The following is a 24,186-nucleotide window of genomic DNA, read 5'->3' as shown; positions in this document are numbered from 1 at the left end:
TGACCCAGTAGATGGAGAGAGAATTCTTTAAGATGAAGGTCCATTTATGTCAGTATCCAACCTGTTGGAAGTGCACTTGATCAGTAAGAATGATTTAACATTTTCTGAAAATAAGTCTGCAGTCGGCCAGAATTTCGTACGGGAATCAATACAGTCTCAATGTGTGTTTTATTTAATAAAATTCCTCTATAGTTCATCAAAATGTTATATTGTAGAATATTTTATAATTAATCAATCTATGGTTTAATCTATTGATTTTTTTTCTACCAAGGTGAGAATAAAAAATTAATCAAGCATGTGTTTTATGTTCAAAGAGCCAGGAGTTGTCTTTTTCTAGTTAAGATTGGCTGACTTTGTATATTTTAAGAAATCCCAACCCTTTAAGTTCATTTTAGCTCTTGACCCCTACTTCACAAAATAAGGTGTTTCTGAGTGAAATGGTGTTTTATCCACAATCTGCGCTTCCACAAGGATAGTGTGCGCTCTTTAGTGTGTTTCAAGCTGCTGGTCACAGGTCGTTCAATTTGTGGGAGGGGGAAGAATAGTGGTGCATATTGCCTGGAAGACCCATCAGTTATTTATGAAGCTTTTCTGTACATACACTGTTTTCTGCCAGGGCATCTGGGAAACAACCACAGATGGAAAGGCAACATGGGTCTGACACAACTTAACAAGAAGCTGCTTTGGTTTGAGGGGCGAAAGAGCAATATGCTGTTTGAGTGTTTGTTTTCCTTTTAGAAAAGAGAATTCAGGGCTGCCCTTGTGACCTTGGGGTTAATGTGCTAAAACATGAACTGTTACAGCTCCAGTTGGTGTCCGGATGGGAATCTTTTGTTACTTGTCATTCCCCATCTCTCACTTCCCTTACTTACTGAAATAATAGAGAAAAAATGAAATGCTTACTATCTCATACAAAAAATGTATCTTAAATAACACGCTTCTTTTACTGTATAAAATTTGCTACCACCTAGTTTAGGGCTTTAAAATGAAAGCAGACATCTGATGATATTTTATGTATTTCTTATCGTCAACAAACATGAATTGATCCCACTAACAAGTATTGTGTATCTGTGTAGCCAAAGCCCAATATAGCGTATTCACGTGTGCCAAAGAACTCTGTTGTCGTCCACAAACTATTAACACACATCAGTGGGCCACACTATCGCATTGGGTGAAGTGTACCATAATTACGATGAAAACGGGCACTGTAATTTACGTTGAGTCATACCCACACGTGCCATCCTGCTGCTTGGAATAATCACTGGTGCACTAAATCCGCTGCTGAATATAGTTCCCAACGAAGACACAATTTACCCCTGTTTGAGTAATTGTTACTAAAACTATCCAGCTGTTTTAGGAGAGTCTGCGAACAACAGTTGGTTTCAGTTTGACATTGTGTTGCTATAGCAACAACTACCTACAGTTATATAGCTTTTATCTATTCCTCAAATGTCCTTGTTGGGACTTTTATTAATAGCATTAAACTAGCTGTTTCAAGCTAATATAAACTGTTATTAATATGATTTTCCTACTGTCATTGTTTAATTTTCCAATTGTCAACTCCACAACTACCAGTTAATCTGCAGATTATTTCCTTGTTTTGTGCCAAAAATAGTAAAAACTGCCTGTTGTGATTAACAACTTCTTCATGTGATGTCTTAAAGTTGCCTGTTTTTATGCAACCAGCAGTCCATAATCCAAAGATATGCAGTTACATCACTATCATGAATACTGTGAAGGAATCCACGTTGAACCCACATTCTATAGAAAAACATTACTTTGTAAATGCGGTTATTGACTTCAAAGGCCATCCTTTGTGTTTAGCTTGCTGCACAGCTCTGTGCTGACATGCATTGTGAGGAAATATGTTTTAAAAATTAAAAATAAGTGTATATGTTCTTGACCCATTTTTAAAGATTTACATCTCCATTAGAAGAAGACACAGGCTCAGAGTGGAGAGCCACAGACACACTGGGGACATGTTTGTGAGAAACAGACTGATGCATTGTTTGTTTTTGTCCTTTTGTTGATTATAAAAGAAACGTAGACTAATGCCAGACCAATCCTTTAAAAATCACTTGCTTTTTTGTCCCATTCTGATCAACCAGAAACAAGCTTGTGCATGAACTTAGTGTCCAATGCATCACTGGGAAACAGTAATGATTTCACTGCAGTTTTGTCCACTAACTCCTGTTAACATGAAGCAAACGGAAGTAATAATTCATTAGTCCTTTTCTTACATTCCATAGAGGTGGCAGAGAAGACTACAGCTCCCAGTCTCTGTGCTACAGTATATGACATAACCATCAGTGCAGTGAGCAAGTTATTTTAATCCTGAGAGATAAACCTGGACTGTGTTTGGAGCACATAGAAAGATTTTAAAACAGAACATCTGTGAATTTGCAAGGTCAGTCCTCTTTGATACTTCTCCTTTGATCACATCTTTTGAGATCTTACGTTTTATTTAAATGAACAACAGAATAGGAAAGCACAGGTGGTTTCTGTAAAGGTACTGCGTCTCTGTCTAATTTAAGAGCAGGTCATAGAGTGCAGCTAAGTAAATTGTTTCTCCTTGAGGTGTATAGTGAAAATAGAGAGGGGCACGCTGGGCTCTCAGTTTACTGAACATCAGCAGGGAAGTAGTTCAGCACTGTTGAGAGCTGAAGGAGAGAAGGAGCTCTCTCCCCATGTCTGTCTGCCTGTCGCCATGTCCCATAAAGCTTATCAGTTTGTCGGCATTCATTCATACCTCCCCTACATGGCTCTGTCTTTATCTCTTCTCCACTGTCACCGTATCTCCTCTGCTCCCCTTCTTTCTCCCGAGCTGCCTGCTGCTCCCTGCCAGGGAAACGCTGTGAATTAGAGCACCAAGCTCGCTGTCCAAGTCACCCTCGGGTCATTTCAGTCAGTCTCTGCTCTGCCAACTAGTACAGCAGACATGCACTAGCAGCATATTTTTGTGCAGTCCTGAGTCCCAGTTTCCTGAACACATCTTAGCACTGTGATCGTCTTATGTCTTGCATGCAAGCAATTTATAGAAATCACTTTGAAATCACTCTGACAGACAGCGCTCTCTTATCCTATCATGTGGGTTTTGCTAAAAATGTGTGCAACAAACTGAAAACATAACTTGAACCCTACAGCAAATTATGTCAAGAAGGGATTTGATCACAGTGTTGAGCAGTATTACTTACTACCTAGTTTAACAAAATGAACAAGAAAAACCTTAATTAGAACCTTTAGAGGGAACACTTGATTCAGCTTGGGTTGAAATCAGAGAGTGTATGTAGATGCAACTTTCTCATTAGTGACTCACTTGCTGGCCACATAAAAGTAGCCTCCTTGACGCACTGGTGAAGAGGTATGCTTATGACCACTGTAATTAGGACATGAATTGGGCAGGGAACTCTTGTGCATATTGTCCCCATGGGTTCAGGTCAGCTGTTTTTAGTAGGTCACATGTCCCTTATAATCTCCTCTATGCTATAAGAGAAAAAGAGGCCTCGCCACCACACTGCATCATGATCATATGTGAGAGAATAGCAGCGGCTCATTAATGGAGGGAGAGCCCTACAGTCCATTTTTACATCTACTCCTGCATTCCTGACAGGACTGCAGAGTGAGACATCCACAATCACACTGCACAGCTCAACACATGATATGCACACACATGTATGTGCTCACTGCCAACTCCTGTGCACAATGAACCACTTTGCCATTTAGGGTTAACACCCCCCCAAAATTCCTCTCTTCCCCTCCCATCCTCACACCTACTGAGCTCATCCCAGGTGCCTGCTTTGCCCGTTCAGCCACTCTGCCCACCCACGCCCTCCTCACACTCTTAGTCCCAGCGAGCAGCGGCGAACATTTTCCTGCTTTCTTCTTCTCCTCTCTACTCCCACCCACTCCAAAAGGCTGTGAATCACTGGCTGACACAATGAAGCACCAGCAGGGCTCTTGTGTTTTTAGATGTAGAGGGACTAACATCTCTCTCTTTTTTTTTTTTTTTTTTTTTTTTTTTACCCCCTTGGTTTGTGAAGCATAGCCCATTATTATGAGGTTTGACTTGCACGTAGGTAAAACGCTTTGAAAGATGCAGAGTTTGTGTAACCATGCAGGGCGGCAGCACACTGACATGAGTTAATGCGTGTGTGTGTGTGTGTGTGTGTGTGTGTGTGTGTGGTGTGTGTGTGTGTGTGTGTGTGTGTGTGTGTGTGTGTTGGAGTGTGTCCTTGAGTGTGATACAGTGCTGGCTTGCGTGTGTGCCAGGGGGACGGAGAGAACAAATTAATTGTTCTCTCATGGAAACGTTGTTTAGCACTTAGCAGAGTGATTCACGCGTCTCCAAAATCAGCCTGTGCAAGTGACAGGCAAGTCCTTGCTGTCTTCTCAGAGATCCACTGCTCAATGATTCATGTCCCCCAATCTGTCAGCATTCACAGACTATTGTATGAGCTGCACACAGACCTCAGTGTTTTTCAAGTGTAAAAAATTGTCTTTGTCTCAATTGATTGCAGTCTTTGTTGGACATAAAACATAGTTAGGTATAAGGTTCTTGTTGATCAGGAGCATTCTCACTTCATTTATTAGAAGACATAACTTTGTGGCTTGGATTTGTAGCACATGTAATGCTACACAGGGTTTCCCCTGGGTTTCTGGAGGGCTTAGGCTCTGTGCCTAACTCTTCTAATGCTAGGGGAAACCCTGCTATGTATATATGAGGGTTTTTTCCTGGATTAACTGAGTAATAGTGTTTTCTATAAATGAAAATAGTAACCACTGAAATTTTCCAGAGCATGAAATGACATCTTCTGAAGTGGTGTTCTGTCTAACCAGCAGTACAGGAGAAATGGAGAAATGTTTTTCACCATATAGATTAATAACCACTTCACTGTCCATTTTAGCAAGTAGATTCATCTGTTAATGTGGCCTACTGAAATATTTTCATAGATTCATATTTTTTATTAAATCAGTCAAATAAAAACTGTGGAGAAGCATTTGTCACCTTTTTATTTGCAGAGCATTTGTTTGACTCCTGATTCCTGAACACATGAGTCTTCCACAGCAAAAAAAAAAAAAAAATAAAAATACAGTCCATACACATTCCCTCTGTTTGAAATGATACAAATTGCCCTTTTCTTTGGCCTTTCCGCTCTTGAGTGGACTGAGCATAAGCTTGATTGAAGTATTCATACAAATGTTCCGCATACAGCCGGGAGTGTTTCGGTTACACCGCTTCAGCCGCTTGGCAATGTGCGATCATTTTCACCCACTGACAACTGTGATTGTCTGGACTCCAGCTCTGCCAAAAAATGCTTCACACAGATGGCGAGAAAGAGAACATGGAGGTTGGATGATGGAGGTTGATTTCACCATCTCTTACAGGCCTCGGCATAATCGTGCTCTAAATATTTCCTAAGTGGGTTGATGTGTGCTCGCTGACATGTTTGTGTGCCTACATAGAGTGTGAATGCATCCTAAGAGTGCGAGTATACAGCGTGTGTCTTGTCAGAGACTCATGCAGCCTGCGGAAGCTACATAGGCATTGTGCGGACTCGGCAGGGAGCTCTGTTCCCCTTGTGTTTGCCAGGAGCAGCTTTCCACCCACGGTGGGCAGGCAGGCAGGCAGGCAGGCTGGCTGACTGGGTTGGCTGCTAGGTTGGCATTCACTGGATGACTTGGGTGGAAGGGAGGGAAGGCACACAGCCATTCATGGTCACATTATGCACACGAGGAACAGGAAAGCTCTGGTGGTTTACAGATATTCTCCAATGAATGCCTTTTTCTCTTTTTGACCAAAAGAAGAAATGTGTTAATTGGGCTACAGAACAAAAATAAGAACTGAGTTTCTCTTGAACGTACAAGATTGTGCAGCTCAGTGCTGTCTAAAATGTACTGTACATAGTTAACAGAGCATTAAACACTTGTCAGACTCAACATGTGGATTATGATATATTTACTCCTCCTTGTTTTTGCCTACAATGTGGAGACATGTTGCATTAAGAACTGAAATAGATTGAAAAGAGTGGTGCTGTGCCAAAAAGCAAGCCTCTTCCACTGCAGTTGATTTACCTACCAACAACTGAGAAGCACACAAAAGTACAAAACATCACTTTGATGATGTGATGTTGGTATTTATGGCTCTCACTTGGTTCCACTATACATTCAGCAGACAGTTGGGGTCGCCAGATGTCCGAGGTGCAGCCCGACATGCTGGAAGTCATATGAGCGGCGAACTGCTCATATAAACAAGTAGTTTCAGTATCAGCCAGTGCGTCCGCAGAGAATCGTTACATCAAAATTTATAACAGACCTTTGTAGTTTCACTGTCTGTAAGCAACCGCATGTTTTTAAATGTCCGGAAGATGACTACACAAGTTTTAAAATGACAGCCTGTCATTTCATTACACAGGGAAATAGAAAATTAGGTTGTTTAAGTAAGTAAATAAAATCAATGTTTTATAACAGGATTAATTAGGAATTAATATGTTTACTCATCAAGATAGTCTCTCTTTTGCATTTTATTCACGGAGTTTTACCTCTCCCTCGCTCTTTCTCTCTTTCATAAACACACACCTCCCACCTGCTCTCTCTCGCTCTCTCTCTTTCTCCCTCCCTCTCTCTCTTTCTCTTTCTCTCTTTCCTCACACTTTTCCCTCAGCTACCCAAGATGGCGGCAGCCTCATCCATCCAGCCGCCGAGCGTTCACTCTTCTCTAGCCCGGGAGAGCGCACTTTCCCCGGTGATGGACAGCCCCGAGAGCCGGCAGCCGGAGGATGAGGAGGCGGCGGCAGCGCAGCCCTCCGAGCCGGGGATTAGCCTCCGCGACCTGCCGGACCTGGAGCCGGAGGAGATCGAGAGGAGGCTGGCCAAAACTCGCCAGGAGCTGAGCAACAGGAGGAAAATCCTCATTAAGAACCTGCCGCCGGACACTACTAACCAGGTACACGGCAGTTTAACACCGGGAAAAGTAGCGAGGTTCAGTTAGTTTTCAGTTTTTGCGCACATCAAGAGTTATTGTGCGTCTATGGTGTTCATCTGATGAGTTTGCGCTGACTGTCGTACTTTTCAGGACGTTTAATCAGTATTGTTTCATGATAATAGAGAGTTGTCCGATGCTACTAATGACAGTGGGGCGCAGTGACCTAAAATTACCGTTGCCTAGATTTTTTTTTATTTTTTTTATCCACATCTCCAGGGACATTTATTTGATTACTCTCAGATGTAGTTACTTGGGGATCACTGGCTGGTAGTGAGAGGCTTATACATTTTTTTGTTTACTTAAAACAAATGAGTCCCCAGGTTTTTTATTAAACACCATGCAACTTTGCTCACCATCACTCTTAATGTTCCTAGATCTGACACTGGATCACTGACTAAAGGAGCACTTTGTCATTTCTCATCTAGTCAGATTCGGTTAGTTCAACATAGTTGTAAACAAACCATAAACAGCATCAAAACACATCAATGCGTTTACTGCAAATCATGTATAACAACTAGACACACATCAGAAATGTGAATGGCCGTTGTGTTTTTAAGTGAGTTCTTTGCAGAAGGAGGAGATATTGTATATATCTGTTACCTGTCAGTAATGCTGTATCATGTTTGATATACAGGTTGGTTTACCCATCATTTTAGGATGAAGTAAATGTGTTCATACACCTGTACTTGCATCAAACTTAACTGGGTATTATATAAGGCTGGTCAAGTCAGAAAGCAGGAGTACTTTTTGTTGATGTGGGTGTTTGTTTTTATATGAACACCAGCTTGGCATTTCAGTACATGCATGGAGCAATGCATTGACATACATTTTTTGCAACTGTCACATAGCGTCTGTTGTCTTCTTGCTTTTTCTTGATCCTCCTTCTGACTTTTTGCGGCATAAATTGCAGTTTACAACATGTACAATAACAACTGACATTATGATCAGCTCATTTAGGCTTAATGTGTTGCATACAATATTATGCAGTTAGAGCTCTCACCCATGCCACTACAAATATGTAGACAGTGTAAACAAGAGTGACTTATGCAGCTACCTCAGATTATGTTCTCAAGACATGACAGGTGGAATCCATGATTTTTGACTTTACATGCTGTAAACACCTTGATGTAATCAAGAGTCTTTTACTGGAAGCAAAAGCAGATCAGTCAGTTTATCTTTAGTGTTTATTGTACGTGCGAGACCGTCATCTGCCTGTTTCTTGTCAAAGACCACCAAGTGACTTCACTGTTTATAACTTCATGACCTTTGATTTCTCCTACCAAGTGTCATTCATCACTTGTGTCAGCATGCAAGCCTTCATGAGGCGGCGTGTCGAAGGCACTCATGGTGTATTCCTTCAGGGTTGTAGCACTAAACATTCTTAGAAAGAGGCAGGCTGCCAAAGAGAGCCAGCACTCCGCCTGGTGTTTAAGTTTATGTGTGTGAGGAGAAGGCGAGAGGGAGTACGAAAGAGTGCAACTGCATGGTGTGTGCAAGAAATGAGACACAGGGGAGAGAGGAGAAGTCACTTGGATTAGGTGAAAGCAACAGAAGTGGAATTTCTCTCTCTGTACTTTCCACATTATTCATGTGTCAGATGGAGCGTGATATGTTTAGTGAGTCTGAGCAGAGCAGTCGCTGAGCAGTGCTGCATGAAGTCTGCTCCGCTGAACGTGCCACATAAATCTATCTATTTAAATGAGAAGCTCACACTCTCTGACATTAAGCAGTATGAGTTACTGACTGGTAGTGATACTGTTTAACTGACATTATATCAGGGTATGGATGTTATGCTTGGAGATATCTCAGCGAGCCGGGCAGCTTGTCAGACAGAAATGAGCCGTTTACAAACATTTAAAGCCACATCGCAACATTGCTGAATGCTTAACACGTTCTTTTGAGTACTGTATTGTGGTTTAAAATGGACCATTTGCTGCAGAATGAAAAAACATTTTTCTCGTCCCAGCCTCTCAACTGTGGAGACTTGCTGCTTCTCTTTGAATATTTTTGGTTTTCCAAGAGTTGGTTGGACGAAAAAGCAATGTGAAAATGTCATCTCGCGCTCTGGGAAGTTCTGATGAGCATTTTTCACTATTTTCTTGCATTTTACAGACTAAATGATGAATTGATTAATCAAAAAAAATCAAGATTTATCAGTAACCCCAATCATAATCAGTGTCAGTATTCACACCAACTTGTTTTATGTCTTTGTTGTCCATAGGGCTTAAAACCTATAGCTGTTCTTGCTTGGTCCTCCACAGGAATCCAATGATATTCATAGAACAGGTGTTGACATTACAGTATCTTCCATAAGGTTATAGATTTATGGCAAAGGAATGTCTTCATCACAGTCTTATATAACCTGCCTGATGGACTCAACAAAGTCCAGCCGACTCCATCTTCCCATTCCCCTCATAGCCGCCACCCAACACTATATTGCAGATTGTGTATGTGTGTGTATGAGAGAGTGTGTGTTTGGAGTCTGTGGTGCACTGTGTCAAATATATGGCCCTGCTGACAGTCCTCATCTCAGGGAGAAGTAGGGGGGAGGGGAAAAGAGTGAAGAAGTGCAGCGAGAAAGAGAAGACATAGGAGCTGGGGGAGAGGAGAGGAAATGAAGGAGGGTTGAAATCGGTAGCATTTCACTGACTCAAAATCCACTATTGAGTCAGAATCCTTTTGAATGGTTTTTCACCATTTGCGAGTAACCAAAATTGTAAATAACTTAAACTGAAAGATTCATTCGAGATCTGTAATCACTTTCTTGTTTGCATACACATGGGGCATTTTGGCTGAGTTTATATTCAAAACCTGTAGCTACAACCTGAAAATAAGATGTGGAGGAGAAGATGCGAAATGTAAATAAGTATGCATCTGACACATTAGAATAACAGGTGTACATTTTACACCTTATGTTTCATGAGCTAGTTGCTCAAAGTGCTGGAGGTACAGATTCAGAAGCACTGAGTTGATACGTTTAAATTATTGATACCACATGCATGGAGGCTAAACCAGGAGGAAAAGAGTAATGAGAGAGGCTTTGACAAGAGATTTGTCAGTGCCGGAACATAGTGAATCCAGGTATGAGATCCCAACCCTAAACATGATCCCTCACTGGTTCCCCATCTGTAAACCACTAAGTTGGAGGTATTTTGGAAGGACTTTTGCCCCTGCTGTTCACTCCAGACTCTATTTGGAATTTCCAAGAAGAATAAAAATTATGTTTCATTAAATCCAAGCACGTAGTGTATAAACATATTTTCAGAAGCACATGAGGGTAAAATAAAAGTGGACAGTGTGTGTGTGTGTGTGTGTGTGTGTGTGTACGCACATGTGCATGGGGAGGTGGTTAGCTTCTAAGGACTTCTGCTAAGTTCCTAAATTATTCAGTTCCTTGGAAACAAACAAAACTTATGCAAGCTGTGTATTGTATGTGTGCGTGTTTATATATTTTTTAAGTGTGTGTGTGCAGTTGTGTTTGCATATGTACAGGTAAACACAAATACATGTAAATGTGACTGAGCTGTTCTCTTTCCACCCACCTCCTCTTCTCGCTTTACATGCTGTGATATGTGCGAGTGTGTGTGTGTCAGTAGCAGATGTTCATGAAATCTGCCCCTCTTGACAGTGGGCAGCCTTCATCACCTCCATCACTTGCGGGCCTGCGTGAGCACGCGTTGTTGTGATTTAGTTGTTTACTGTGGCATTAGTCACCTGGAAGTTTTGCAGATGTTTGCGTCTCAGTTGTCCCGTAGGGTTTCAAGACGCACCTGTTAGACTGACTGCTGTTAGTACAACCAGGACAAATCAAAAAGTTTATTTATTTATTTATTATATGGCATAATCTGGCCATGGCTCAAACCCGTAGGTGACTTTGTGCAGGTGAAAAAATGAACTTGGCTGCGGAATAGACTCTGACCTCTAATGCTGAGCCAGTTGATGTCCTAGATGCTGGTAGAGAGCAGGAGTGTTGTGGTGTATATTAATTAGTAATTTAGCTAAATCAATATTAGGATATTGATAAGATTAAGTTTTCAGTATATGTCATGATATGGCAAATGTATGCAAAATCACATATGAAATAACCAGACTAATGTCCAGTGCAACAAGCTGTTTCACTGTTACATTACATTAAATATATTTTTATTGTAAGATATAATTAAAATACACACAAATCACTAACCACGTGGTTAAATGATTTGAGAATAAAAACAGAAAAACAGAGAGTGGGAATTGGACTCACTGGATAAAATGTTCTGGAGTAGTAACCCAGAAAGAGAGCGAAATGCATTGACTGGACAAGTACAGGAAGAATGTGGTGTAGACTAATTGGATAAAAGGCTAAAGGGAAATAAAGTGTGTGTGTGTGTGAGGAGTACTGAGGCGAGGTGGCCTTCTCGGTTGAAGTACACTACACAGCTTCATTCAAAAGAACCATTTTAACTACCACTAAGAAAATCTCTTTACACCAGTCTCTGTATTCTCCTTCCTTCTCTTGACTTTCTCTCACAGTGCTGGTTAAATTGTGTGTTTGGACTTTGCAAGCTTTGAGCGCCTGCTGTTCATGACTGCTGCCATTATTTGTGTGTGTGTGTGGTGTGTGTGTGTGTGTGTGTGTGTGTAAGTGTGAGATAGAGCAGGTGGAGGGGCGTTCAACACTGTTAGTAGATTAGGATGCACATACAGCAGCACCTCAGTCTTGAAATTGGGTGTGATGCTTTTGATTCACAAATTAAGACTGATCAAACATTGAAAGTGCCCTTTTTGGAAGAGAGGGTGGTGTTGTAATGAACTTGGGAAGATCATTTTGTTATGAGCCTGACCAGCATGTTTTGACCTTCCTGTGGAGGAAGGAGAGAGGGGACCCAATTCTCCACGCTTATCAAAACCCTATGATTACACTCAGAAGACGCACGGTGTAATCGGGTTCTGTCAAAAACACCTGACAACATACATTAGAGTCAACAACAGAATAAAATCCAGCCGGTGGCAGCTCTGTCGGGGCAAGCTACTCGGTAATTAGGGAGGTCAGATGGAAATTACAAGAGAAAGCCATGCCAAGTTCCACTTTTGTTACCCAAGTAGAAAAAACATACAGCAAATCTAGCAAGTGGTGCCTGAAGAGAGTTAAAAAACGATTTTCGATTTCGATTTCTCTTGCAAGATGCTGATGGCAGAGCAGGAATTAACAGCATGAACCCATCCATCCTCCCTTGTGTCGGTGGTTTATTTTCATAAATCACTTTTGGGAGTTTTATTCTACCCATGGGGAACAAAAGGAACTGTCATTCTGTCAGAATAAAAAATAAAAGACAAAAATGTCACTATCATATGTCTTTTATTGAATACAAAAAGTAAACTTTTTTTAACCCAAAATGCCGTCATTAATCATGCCCACCTGTCAAACCGCCTCCCATGAGCTTCTATCAGAAATCGTTACAGTATGTAATTATGGAGTATGTAAAACTAATATGACTGAAGGTTGATATTCTGAGTCAGATGAACAAGAACATTTATGTACTTAATGCAGGCCTGCCATCATTTATGCTGTCAGTTAATCTGGCAATTACTGTCATCAGTCAATTAATTACTTTAGTGAATGTAAAATGCCACAAGCCCATCACAAATTACCAGAGGCCAAAATTTTGTAAGATTCTCTACTTTGTCTGAGCATCAGTTAGTCTGACTGACCGGATGTGGACTCTGGGTATAAGCCCTCACTATGAAAAACCTCCAACCTAGCAACCTACACGATCACAATAATATGTTTTGACAAAGATTCGTATTCACACAGTCAACATATGTTTAGCTGTTTTTTTCAGGGAATTTTAATGACAGTGATCGCCTCCCCATGTTCTCCCTGACACTATTTTGCAGCAGCACTATCGCTGCATCCTGGGCTTTGCACCACCCAAGACGACTGTGATTGGTATGAAGAGATACAAACAAGACAGAACCCCAGTTACAGAAGAAAATTGCTTATTTAAATACACTGAACATCAACTGTATAATAATTTTTTGTATCACCTTACAGATATTCTAAATAAAGCTATTACAAAGCTAATATTTACATTTTACTTATAATCTGTGTTTATGCAGGACCATTTTTCAAACTAGAACACGGCTTAATGCTTGGTTTGTGCGTCCAGTAATGTGAAGCTGCTTTTGATTGTTTAAAGTCCGTAATGATACAAAAATGTGTGTAATGCAAGTACAGAGGACATTAACTTGCCCACATCGAGCCCGGTGATGTGCATGGTGCTTTCACTGGCGCCTTGGTGTATGAGTACAAATGACTGAGAGAGGCCATTTAGCTTTTATGTCTAAGAGCTTCTCTGCCGGTCTCCTCATACCTCAGCAGTTGCTGTGCTTTTTCTGCTTCCATGATGATGCTTCATGCTGTAGCTTTGTGCTAAAACTGTCCTCTGAGTGCTAACTAATAGTGTAGTTCTCAGACATTAATGCAAAGCCAAGCTGTGGCCAAAGAGCTGTAACATGTTGAAAATAGATGATCATAGAAAGAGGAGAAGATTTCAGCAGTGTTAATACCAAGGTAAAGTAAGGATTTTTAGGTTGTATTCTCTTTGTATTTTATGTACATGACAGATAGGACTTACCACATCTCTGCACACAAGCGTAAACTGCTACTTCACTTTGTCATTGTGTAAATTTTATCATACGTGGCAAACCCCACACATTGGACAGTGCAGACCAGCTCATACAAAAATAACGAATATTCTTAAATGATGTTTTGACCTGATGTCTGCAGGATGCTGTTGATATGTGAGGAGGAGTGACTGTTGACTCAGTGGGGCAAATAACCTCCAATCTGAGCCCAGTGGCTTCAGGGCCTGAGCCAAGCAGAGATGGGTGGGTGTGGAAAGGGGAGGGGAGTTGGGGTCACACTGGCTGACAGCAGAATCAGCCCTGTCTCAGGGCAAGCCACCTGCTTCCCTCAGCCCACTGGTTCCTTCCATGCTGTGATCAAATCAACCAGCTCCTCTATTTAAGACATGTAAGCGGGGTGAAACGAAGAAATGAATATACAGAAGCAACAGACAGGGTTTGACCAAGCAGCGGTTGTCATGTTTAAATACTAAAGCAGTGCTGTCTTAAGATGCAGTTTTTCTAATGGCAGTATCTCTGACTGTATGGAATTGACATGGAAAACCACCAACTTCCCACATGAAAGTCAAAGCTAGTACCTTTTCCTCACAACAAATACAGTCTTAATAGGTAATTTCACTTCCTCTAATGGGTGTCTTGGTGGTGATTTTGGAAAATATTGTTCTGTTGAGGAGGTATGAAGATACTGTATAAAGAGAAGTCTATTTTGAGATAAGTTTTATTTGATTGAATCACCTAATGGTGATGACTGCTTATTACTTGTGCCACCTCAGTTCCACCCACACTTCTCCCATTTTTGTCTCAAATTTAAATTTTCTGACTCTAATAACTGATAAAGATGCCTGTGATTGGTATGCTGAGCTCTGGCCAAGCATAAACATCTATTCAGAAACTCATGTATAATGAGATATATATATGCCAAGGCCAGACTCCATTGGGGAAAAAAGCATTTAGTCACCACACAGGAATGAATCTTGTGTTATTTATTTCATAGCATTATTGATAATGTTTATTTTGGTATATTGTGTACTTAATACCAGTGCTTCTATCCCAACCTATACTACCTGACAAGTGCTTAGTAGAGTAGACCAGAATCTATGGTTGTTCTTTAATGAGGCAGTGCATGTTTAGGTACAGTACAAGAAACATCCTTAGTCGCTTACTGTATGTGCAAGTTGGATATATTTACACAGCATCAGCAAGTAAGGCAAGCATTTAGCATTGCACTGGCAGATTTTTTTTCTGTATATGCCAAGCTAATTGCAGAAAATCTTCATGATTTCTTTGTACAATCAGGGAGTTCAAATCGGGTAGCGTATAATTTATCTGCGTGTCACATCGTTCCATCTACACAGGGTGGAAGTAATAAACCTGTAAATCAGAAACATGTGGCCCAAGCCCATATGTAAATTCACAGCTATTTGCAATGCATTTTCAAACATTTGCACACAATGATGCACTGTGGGGTGATGAATACCACGCCAAATTTTAGTGTTTGTAATGTATTGCCACATAAAGAGTTTGGCAGTCAGTGCATAGTGCACCTCTTGAACCATGTGCCTGTGACTGCTGAGGTTGATTATAGGTTTGAATCCCTGCTCCTGCTGTGCTGCTTTACTGCATCATCTGTCTCTACTCAACTGTAAATGAACAAAACATCTGATAAAGCCAAGCAAAACAATACAAAAAAAGAAAAGAGATTAATTAAGACACAGTGATGGAGATCCTCATATCACCATTTTACCATTAAGAGGTCTGCTTCTATGCTCGATGTGTGTATTCTCCACGCGGGGAGCATTTTAACAGCCAGTGTGTAGTCCAGCAATGCCAGCAATGAAAAAGAGCAAAGACAGGAGAAAGCAGGAGGATACAAATGAGGGAGAGGAGAGGGGACTTAAAGGGGAGGAGGAAGGAAGGCAGAGAAAGAGGGGGAGGGCCTGGGTGTAGTGGAAAAAGAGATAAAGAGAACAGAAGAGCAAGGAAATCAAAACAAAGTTGTTAAACTGAGGATTTCTCTCAGTGCCAGCACAGAGCAAGGGTGTTAAACTAACATACAAGGTGTGGAAACTCAGAGAATGTGTTTGAGAGAGATGGAAAAAGGAGAGAGAGAGAGAGAGAGAGAGAGAGAGAGAGAGAGAGAGAGAGATGAAGGCTGAGAGAAAAAGAGATGTATGCACTCGAGTGTATTTATGCTTGTCCGCTCACAATATGTGAGTGTGCATGTTTTCTAAGAAGCTCTCCTGGCAGGCATTTGATGGGCCAGTGATCCATGCTGCACATGGTTTGAGCCACCTGTCTGTCTCTTGCACACACTCACCCACACACAAACACACACACATACACACACCCTCCCACCCATGCACACTCTTATCTCTCTGTCCCTGTGTAATTGCAGCTGTTATGATTGATACCGTTCATGCGTTTAATACACAACATTAGCTGTTTTCCATCAAAGTGTGTTTGAATCCTGAATAGAAAATGAAAAAACCTCCACAGATTCCTAACATTTTTTGTTGTGTATGTTGATGTAAAGCATTAGGTTTACTCTTTTGATAGACTACAGCAGGTTACACTGCTCATAAAGCTGGTATGAAATCAGTGCTAGTATTGCAGCTCTATAAATGAGAGTGATAATGGTGTGGTCATTGTAATGCTAATAATTTCAAACCACATGGTAGTGTTGAGTGTAGGCGGAGCATTCTGCTCACTGCCAGACCTGGACTTCATCCTCTGTTCTCTCTCTCTCTGTAGCATATATCACTCTATCAGTAGGTCAAGGACACAGTTACTGCTGGTAAGGAGGCCATGCAGAGAGTGTTTGTCCCCCACTTCCACCCTATCCCTCTATCTCTCTCTCTCACACGGACACACACACACATTCACACTAAGTTGAAAAGATAGACCACTGTTTCTCTTTCCCCCAGTGGCTCTGTTTGTGTTAGTAAGCCATCTCATTTATGTCTGCAGAACAAAAGGAGTGTGTGTGTGTGATGAACGAACAGGTGTCAGAGTAAACACATTTCTCTCTTCTCTCATTTTTCTTTCTCTGTTGAGGGGAAAAAATCATTCTAGTTAGGCTTTCTTGCCTTACATTTAGCTTGCTCACTTTCCACTGTATCAAATATTATCTTCTTCAGAGTGACTTACAGAGCGCAACAGGGAGAGTTAGAGATACCTTAACTGATAAATGGTACAAGCTGTCAGTATTAAAGTGCGAAAAGGTCAAAACAGCGCCCAGACCAAATGAAAGGCAATTTCCAGCCTGTTTTCTCTTTATCTGCAGGAAATTGACACAAGCTATGAATGAAAGGACAAATGCAAATGGGGATGAGAATTGTCATTCCACTGAAATTAAAGTAATAATCTTAACACTTGTGACACTTGACTAATCCAGAGTGGGAAATTCTTTGATTCTGCCTCCCTGGATGTTTGAAATAGTAAGAAAAGAAGTGCTGCTAAGGATTTAGTATGTTGTTTAAAGACACTGAAGCAAGGTGGATGCCTCTCCCCCTACATTTTGTTCCAAAGGCTGTACTAAAACACTATTGTTGTGGTTTATGACTACAGCAAATGAAACTTTTTGTTAGATGTACAAGGCACCTTTACAGTTCTCTAGTCTTTTAGTAATAGGTGTCTGCCAATACTGATTTAGATGCGTTACTTAAATTTACCTAAATGATGATACTTTGAAATCAAAGGCCTAGTTTTCTCTGTCACACCTTACTTTTCACAAGATTCTTGATCTAAATATTAAGATCGTGGTTCAAAAATATGAAGTTTCTAAGCCTTAAAATATTGATATGATATGAAATAAAATTTAACTTGGATAATGTGTTGCGACACAGTCTGCTAGAGAAGCTGTATCACTCTGTTGGAGTTGGTATTGTGGTTGTACATTGATGTTACAAGGTTGATGTTTCTCCCTCACTTAAGATAGTTGGCTGAATACAAAAAAATACCTTGCTGAGAGCATTTTAGCCCATCAACAGACTAGTTTAGCTCCAGCCTGTCGTCAGGTTGCTCACAGAATTTGCATTAATTAGTGCCACCTCATGTGACCTGCTGCCAGTGACATTTGTCACTTTAACTGGTGAAAGTGAAGTTCAGTGCGGGTTAACAATGAGAAGATGCTACCTGAATGTTTTGTACACTGCTCCTTGCTAATAAAACAGAGAGAGAAGAGATAACAGATTTGTTGATGTCTGAGCTTAGCAAATCTATTTTGCCAACCTCTGTGTGTGAATGTTAAAATTGGGCTTACTGAAGCAAGGGACTCAAATTTTCATTCTCACATTCAGCAAGATATAAATATAAATACAAGTAATGCTGCAACACTTGCAGGTTGAGGTGGACAAAAAAGGGATCTGCACTTGATAGGATTTATTTTAGCCAATGCATATCCATCAAAATAGGCCCTGATACCCATCCTTAGGATTGGCTTTAAAATTTACATTAGGCAAGACAATATTTTAGAATTGTGTGGATTCTTTTTTTTTTTCTTTTCCCTGTTGGACCATCCTCCCAGCAGAAAGCTGGATCAACCAGTTAGGTGGTTTAATGTGCCAGGAAGCAAAACTCCTCACTGACATTTGGAAAGTTTGTGCGTCAGCTCCTGTGCAAACTTCCACAGTCTGTGGTTACCTGTAACACCCTTCTCGCCATAGAGCTGCAAAGACATTTATGTGCATCTTTGCAGAACATTAATTCCAGTCTAAATCTGCACAGACATTATACTCAGTGGTACAAATATGCCAAGTGTATCATAGAGATACAGTAGCTTCAATCATTTTAAATAAAATTTGTTGCAGCAGTAGCTCAAAATTAAATAACTTATTATAGGTGAAGGCTGAGGTGGTGGGTGGTGTGTGGTGTGTTTTGGCTTAGATTGCAGCCATTGGTCAGTGAACAAAAATAGGCAGTTGCAGCAGTATTGAGCGAGCAAAGACACAGCTCTCTGTTTCCTTATGTGAACAGTGTGAGGCTGATGATCACTTTCTTTGGATGGCACTAGTGAATTCATGTTCCTTCATGTGAGCTCCGTGTAGTTATACCAGGTGTCAGACGAAGCAGCTATCACATTCCTTATCAAGATCATCCTCTCAAGGCAGTTTTGCTTCAGTGTCCCACCAAGGTGTGCATATGAACAGTATGTGTTGCACCCACACATACATGCACTGAAGGTGGCCCTGGGGATAAGGCTGGTGCTGGGGTACTGACTGTACTTGCTGGAAATGTCAGTTTCTTAAAGCGTTCAAACACGCAGAGAGAACAGTAAAGCACAGCAAGGATCAAGATTACATGCTCAGTTATACTATAGAACAGCTTGACATAAAGGAACATACTGTAGAAGAGCCTTGAATAGGACACGACAGCAGATTGGCCTGCTGCTTCTGACCATATATGGTCCAGGTTTTTTGTCTAATCACTGCTGGTCTTGAAGACTTGCGATAGGGCATGACAGTAGTGCTTAGCTATGATCTACAGTTAGTGGGTTTAGTTTTAATAGAGTGTGTGTTTTTGATCTATCTTTGATTTTAAAGCTCAAGGCTGTAAGTTTGCTTTACTGCCTCTGTACTGAGCCCAGTGGCTGTTTTGAAACACTTGTGAACACAGCTTAGCTATTACAGCAGTGTTAATTAGAAAGCTGGTGAAATAGTGTAGTGGGAATCTCAATGAAACAAAGTGGAACATCGTAGAACAGCGTGATGGGATGTAGTGGAAATGAAACATCATTAAAACATTGAATGTAAAAGGAAATAGGGTGAAGCAAACTGGAATATGATTAAAAAAAGAGCAGCATGGTTTGCTCAACTGGTAAATTGTGTGGCTGAGATGAGAGGCAGGACTGTTTGGACTCCTAAAAATAGTCTTAAATGTCTTGTAATGTGCCAGTGCTGTGAGACACAAACTTTCAGCTCAATTCAGCTCAAGCACAGAACAGCACAGGGCCACACAATAAAACAGCACTAGAGGGAATGACACAGTGAGAGAGGAATGATTTAACCTTGTCTGAATGTCACCAAGTACTTGACAATGTCAGTGTGTGCATACTGTCCAGTACCAACTACAGTAACCATCATTTAGCTAAACACTACAAGGTCAAAACGTAGAATATGGCTGGGCAGCCCTTTAACTCTGTGTATTTTACACCAACAATGGAGCAAGTATGAAATTGTGACAGAAACGTGGCCTATGAAGACTACCTGTTACCCTGCAGTCACTTCCAAGCCATTTCCAAGCTGCAGCTCTGCTAAAATCCTGATTTTGTAACTGTGTAAATGTCGTCTGACAGAATCACCAGAGACATACGTGAAAGACAATGGCTCTGCTGTAATTTTGGCTATATTCATTTGTAAAATAATCAGTCAGAAAGTTAGAAGCTTGTTCACGTCTGTGTCAGCTGCCATGCGGTCAATTGAATGAGACACATTTTGAAAAAACAGCGGCCAACAGGGAAACTTCTAATACTCGGCCAGCCAACCAATGGTGTAACCTAATTACGTAGTCAGCTGACCAATGGTGTATTTGATCAGTCACCACAGTCACTCAGTCAGTCGCTTTGTGACTTTGTATTTCTAGAGCTGGTTTCGCTGTTGCAGTCCAGCCAAAAGGGCAGAAGCAGGAGCTGTTTTTTACAGAATATTTTCTCTGGACTTTTATTTTCTATTTTTGCATGCCACCCTACTTAATTTCTGATGAAAATCTGTTTTAGGGGATAAAGTTTTCTTTTAGTGTATTACTTAAATGTCAAAATTCTACTTTTTTTTTTATGCCAGAGCACAGCTTGCCCCCTTAGAAACGTGTTGTGTGGCCAGAGAAAGAAAAAAACATTAAGTAAAAGGAAACATAGAAATACTAAAACAGAGGGATAAGTAGATACTAAAGAAGAAGCAGAGCTTAACAGCTTAAATCACTTTGCTTTAACCCTCGTATGTGTACAGGCATGCTTTGATCCAAATTGTTTAATCCTTCTGTATTTGCCTTGCTGTTTTAATTGTGTACAGCCCTGTATTATAATGATATGACAGTGTGTTGGCATTATAATGTCTGGAAAAACCCTTCAAACTTGTTTACTTGAGGGGAAAAAAGTCATTTTGACTATAATTGAGTTGTCATTGCGGTGTGAATACTTCCACTGGTTCAGTCAACTTGTTGCAAGTATTTCCTTAAATCAAGTTTCATATTTCTTGATTCTAGTGCAGAAACATCACATATTATGTCTAGGAAATCGACTTTCTGTTTGAAAATTGGCTGGAATGTTCTTACTAGCCAAGCTGATGTATCGGTCAATTTTTGGTTGTTGTAGAAATATTGGTAATTGGTGTGTAAGTTTGAAATCATTACATAGTCAAATTTATTTTAACACTGTAAAATCTCTCTCTCATTGTAGTTCATTAATCGATAAGTCAGCTGAGAGAAAAAAACCTTAAACTGCCATTTTTCAAGCAACACCCGAAACAGTTGCTGGTTTCAGCTTCTCAAATGTGAGGTTCTGATGTTGGGGAATAAAATGGACAATTTGAACATAAAACATCACCTCAGGCTGTGGGATGTTATAATGGGCATTTTAATCGATGATGAAAATGATCTGTAGTTGCAGCTTTAACACTAACTATATCAATATCAGATTTTTTAAAACTCCTTAATATTAATATCAGCATCTTCCTCATAAATCCAGTATCAGTTGGGCTGTGTTTACTGCACTGGTAGATTTTTCTCTGGTTTCTTCAGGAGGGTAGAAAGTGTCAGCTACAGACAAATGATGACTTTTTTTTTTTTTTTTTTTACATTGTTTTGGTTTCGGGTGGTTCCTCTTCATCCTTTCAGACTAATCCTACTATTTCTCTGAATCTTCCTCTGTCTGCAGCAGGGCAGATGGATCATGAAATAGATAAATAGAGCGCTGATCTGGAATGAATGTATCTTTTACTTCTCTCTCTCCCTCCCTCTCTCCGTTTCCCTCTCAGCCATTACAGCTCACTCTGCTCTGATTTTAAGGGTGAGCGAGTTGACCCTCTGTGTGGGCTGCCTAGCATGGCCTTCGCTGACAGGGAAGATGCCTGCTCATTGTGTACATGAGTGGGCTGGATGGCGGTTAGAGGGACAGAAAAAGAGAAAAATGTACATGTTAGATCACCTCAAACGCTGAGGCAGATTTGTTTTGTTTTTGTTTTGTTCTTCATAGAAATGATGTGATAAACAGGAATGGAAATATTTGATGTGAATTATCTGTCCCCCTGACCCCCTGCAAATGTCAACCTTGTTTTCACTCCCCTGTAAAAGGTGCTCATTGTATGACCATGTTGCAGCATTAAAATAATGCAAAGTTCATTCCTCTGTTTTCATCTTTGAATGGAATACACAAAACATGGCCAACATTAGTTAGCAGTGAATAAAAGCACTGAGGTTTTGGCCACATTAGCTGACAACACAGAACAGATATGTCCTCCCAAATGCTAAAAGATTTTTTTTCCCCTTTTTTTTTTCTACATTCAAACCTATTTATTTGCTCAACCCAGCAAGTTTCGAAACTCTCTTAGCTGGACAACCTTATCATAAATCGCTCGTTTCATCCTGATGAATCCCACCTGGCTGTGAGGAGGTGATCATGCATCTAAAATTGCCATATAAGGCTACCAGTTCCACTCTGTGTATGGAAAAGTTTCATTCACAATAATGTTATCAGATATTAAAAAGACTTAATTTCACACCGCAGAGCTTCACGTCCTGCTGTCAGGAATCAGCAGACAAAAAGACATTTAGCAGAGTAAGTAGTGATATTAGAGAACCTGAAATGATTGGAAAATATTAGCTGTCGACAACGTTTCATCAGAACAGCTTTGCACTGTGACAGATATAAAGAGGGAATGATTTAAGATGAGGTTAAACACTAAATGTCTTTCTAACGCAAAGTGGTCTATGAGTGAAATGACAAGTGGACATGGGGAGTAACAGTCTCTGAGATATTCTCTTAGATATTAGACAAGATAATATTATACGTAGCCTGCAGTGGGAGATGTTTCGTTGTCAGGTGCAGCAGACGATGATACTGAAGAGTGAACTTCACCATAATGTCCTTTGACGAGGGTGAATTGGAGGATGAAATATTGTCTCAAACTTCACAACAACGTACGGACACAATTCTCCAGACATTGTCCGATGTGTAGCACACAACAGAAGATTGTCCATGTCAGATGTGTTCTCATCTGGAAATACTCCGGTTTAGGTGAGTGGTGGCTCCTTGGTAGAGCATACAGAAGGCAGGATAGAAATGTCATCAATACGCCCACTTGCTTGCTGTGAATTCTCTGGACCTAACTGGCTCTATTCACACGTCGGCTCATTTGGACATTACATGGACTTTATACCAGGGAAGTGGCGTGGTAACGTCCATTCAATGTCCAGTCCAGCTGATTCAGGCATTTGCGTTCTCATGTACAGCTCCTCTGGGTAATGTCTGGACCAGTTCAGGGTTGCAGTGCATGTCTGAAAGGCAGCTTTTGAAAGTCATGTCTGATGTGCATCATGTACTGTAGACTGACCATTACACCAGTCTCTGGTGGCACTTAACAATAATTCCACTGTCACAGAGTTTAGACTGAGGCCTGCAGGTTGTATAATGCTGTCGGTGTTGATTTAAAAAAAAAAAAAAAAAAAAAAAAAAAAAGTTGCTTACTTTTCAGTCCTTCCACCCACACTGTGTTCGATTCAATCTGGAACTGTTGTGTTCTTGGAGTGGTTTGACAGTGACTGGATCTACAAGGTTGCTCACATCACAGAGGCATATCCAGAAAAGACATTCGATATCAGGCTCTGAACAGTTTGTTCTGTCATTGACTGGTGTGCAGTAGAGACGCTGTATGGCTACGTAATGGTGAAACCCATCAGGAAAGCACAGAGGCTAACAGAGACTTAGTGTTGAACAGTTCATAATACACTCAGACAAGACAGGGTGTGAGGATCTCTTGCTGTGCTATTGCATCTCTCTCTTTGCTCCCTTTCCTGTCTCACTTCATCATACACTGTCACTGAAGAGACATTTCTTCAGGAGAGAGAACTCCTCTCTCCCTTTTTTTTTTAAAAAAAAAAAAAAAAAGTTAAATCAGATTTATTACTTTGATATGCAGCTCTGTGTGTGTGTGTGTGTCTCCATGTGGATTTGAGTACTTTGTGGTGGGCTGCTGTGATTATAAGCTTGACAGGAGACGGAAGGTTTTCATCTTTAAAAATACACTTAAAAAAAAAACTTAATTACCTGTTAGAGACAAATTACTGCGATTGGGGAAGTCTCCCATCAAAAGAGTTGATCGTGATGGAAAAGGGTTTGCTCAAGTGTCAAAAATAAGGTTTCATCAGTGTAATGAGCAAAATTCCATTTTATTTAAATTCAACCTGACAACTTGATTATTTGAATACTCAGTGTGTTATTGAAAGTCGTTGGATAGTCAATAATTGTCTTGCTGTTCTGTCTTGAGTTAGCCAAAGAAAAATAAAAAACATGCCGAGGACAGATTCTTAAATTCTCTGTTGTTGAATTTTTTGAGATTTGGTCACAAGTATTAGAAGTATGGAATTCT

General features: G+C 40.6%; 1 protein-coding gene across 2 annotated transcripts in view; it reads left to right on the top strand.

The window, feature by feature from the left end:
- The window catches only part of raver2 (ribonucleoprotein, PTB-binding 2), a 93,964-nt gene that overhangs the window by 1,250 nt on the left and 68,528 nt on the right, over positions 1-24,186 (top strand). The window contains exons 1-2 of one of the 2 annotated variants that reach the window (XM_018696492.2): positions 2,336-2,407; positions 6,662-6,943. In XM_018696492.2, coding sequence (XP_018552008.1) covers positions 6,671-6,943 — 273 coding nt within the window. In that variant the 5' untranslated portion in view covers positions 2,336-2,407; positions 6,662-6,670. Of the gene's footprint in view, positions 1-2,335; positions 2,408-6,661; positions 6,944-24,186 lie in introns of those variants that run through there. The other variant, XM_018696477.2, reaches the window with a different exon arrangement.

This window comes from Lates calcarifer, linkage group LG17 (genome assembly GCF_001640805.2).
Source record: "Lates calcarifer isolate ASB-BC8 linkage group LG17, TLL_Latcal_v3, whole genome shotgun sequence".
Lineage (NCBI taxonomy): Eukaryota > Metazoa > Chordata > Actinopteri > Centropomidae > Lates > Lates calcarifer.
Note: the sequence above shows the minus strand (reverse complement) of the source record. Positions and strands in the feature narration are given on the sequence as shown.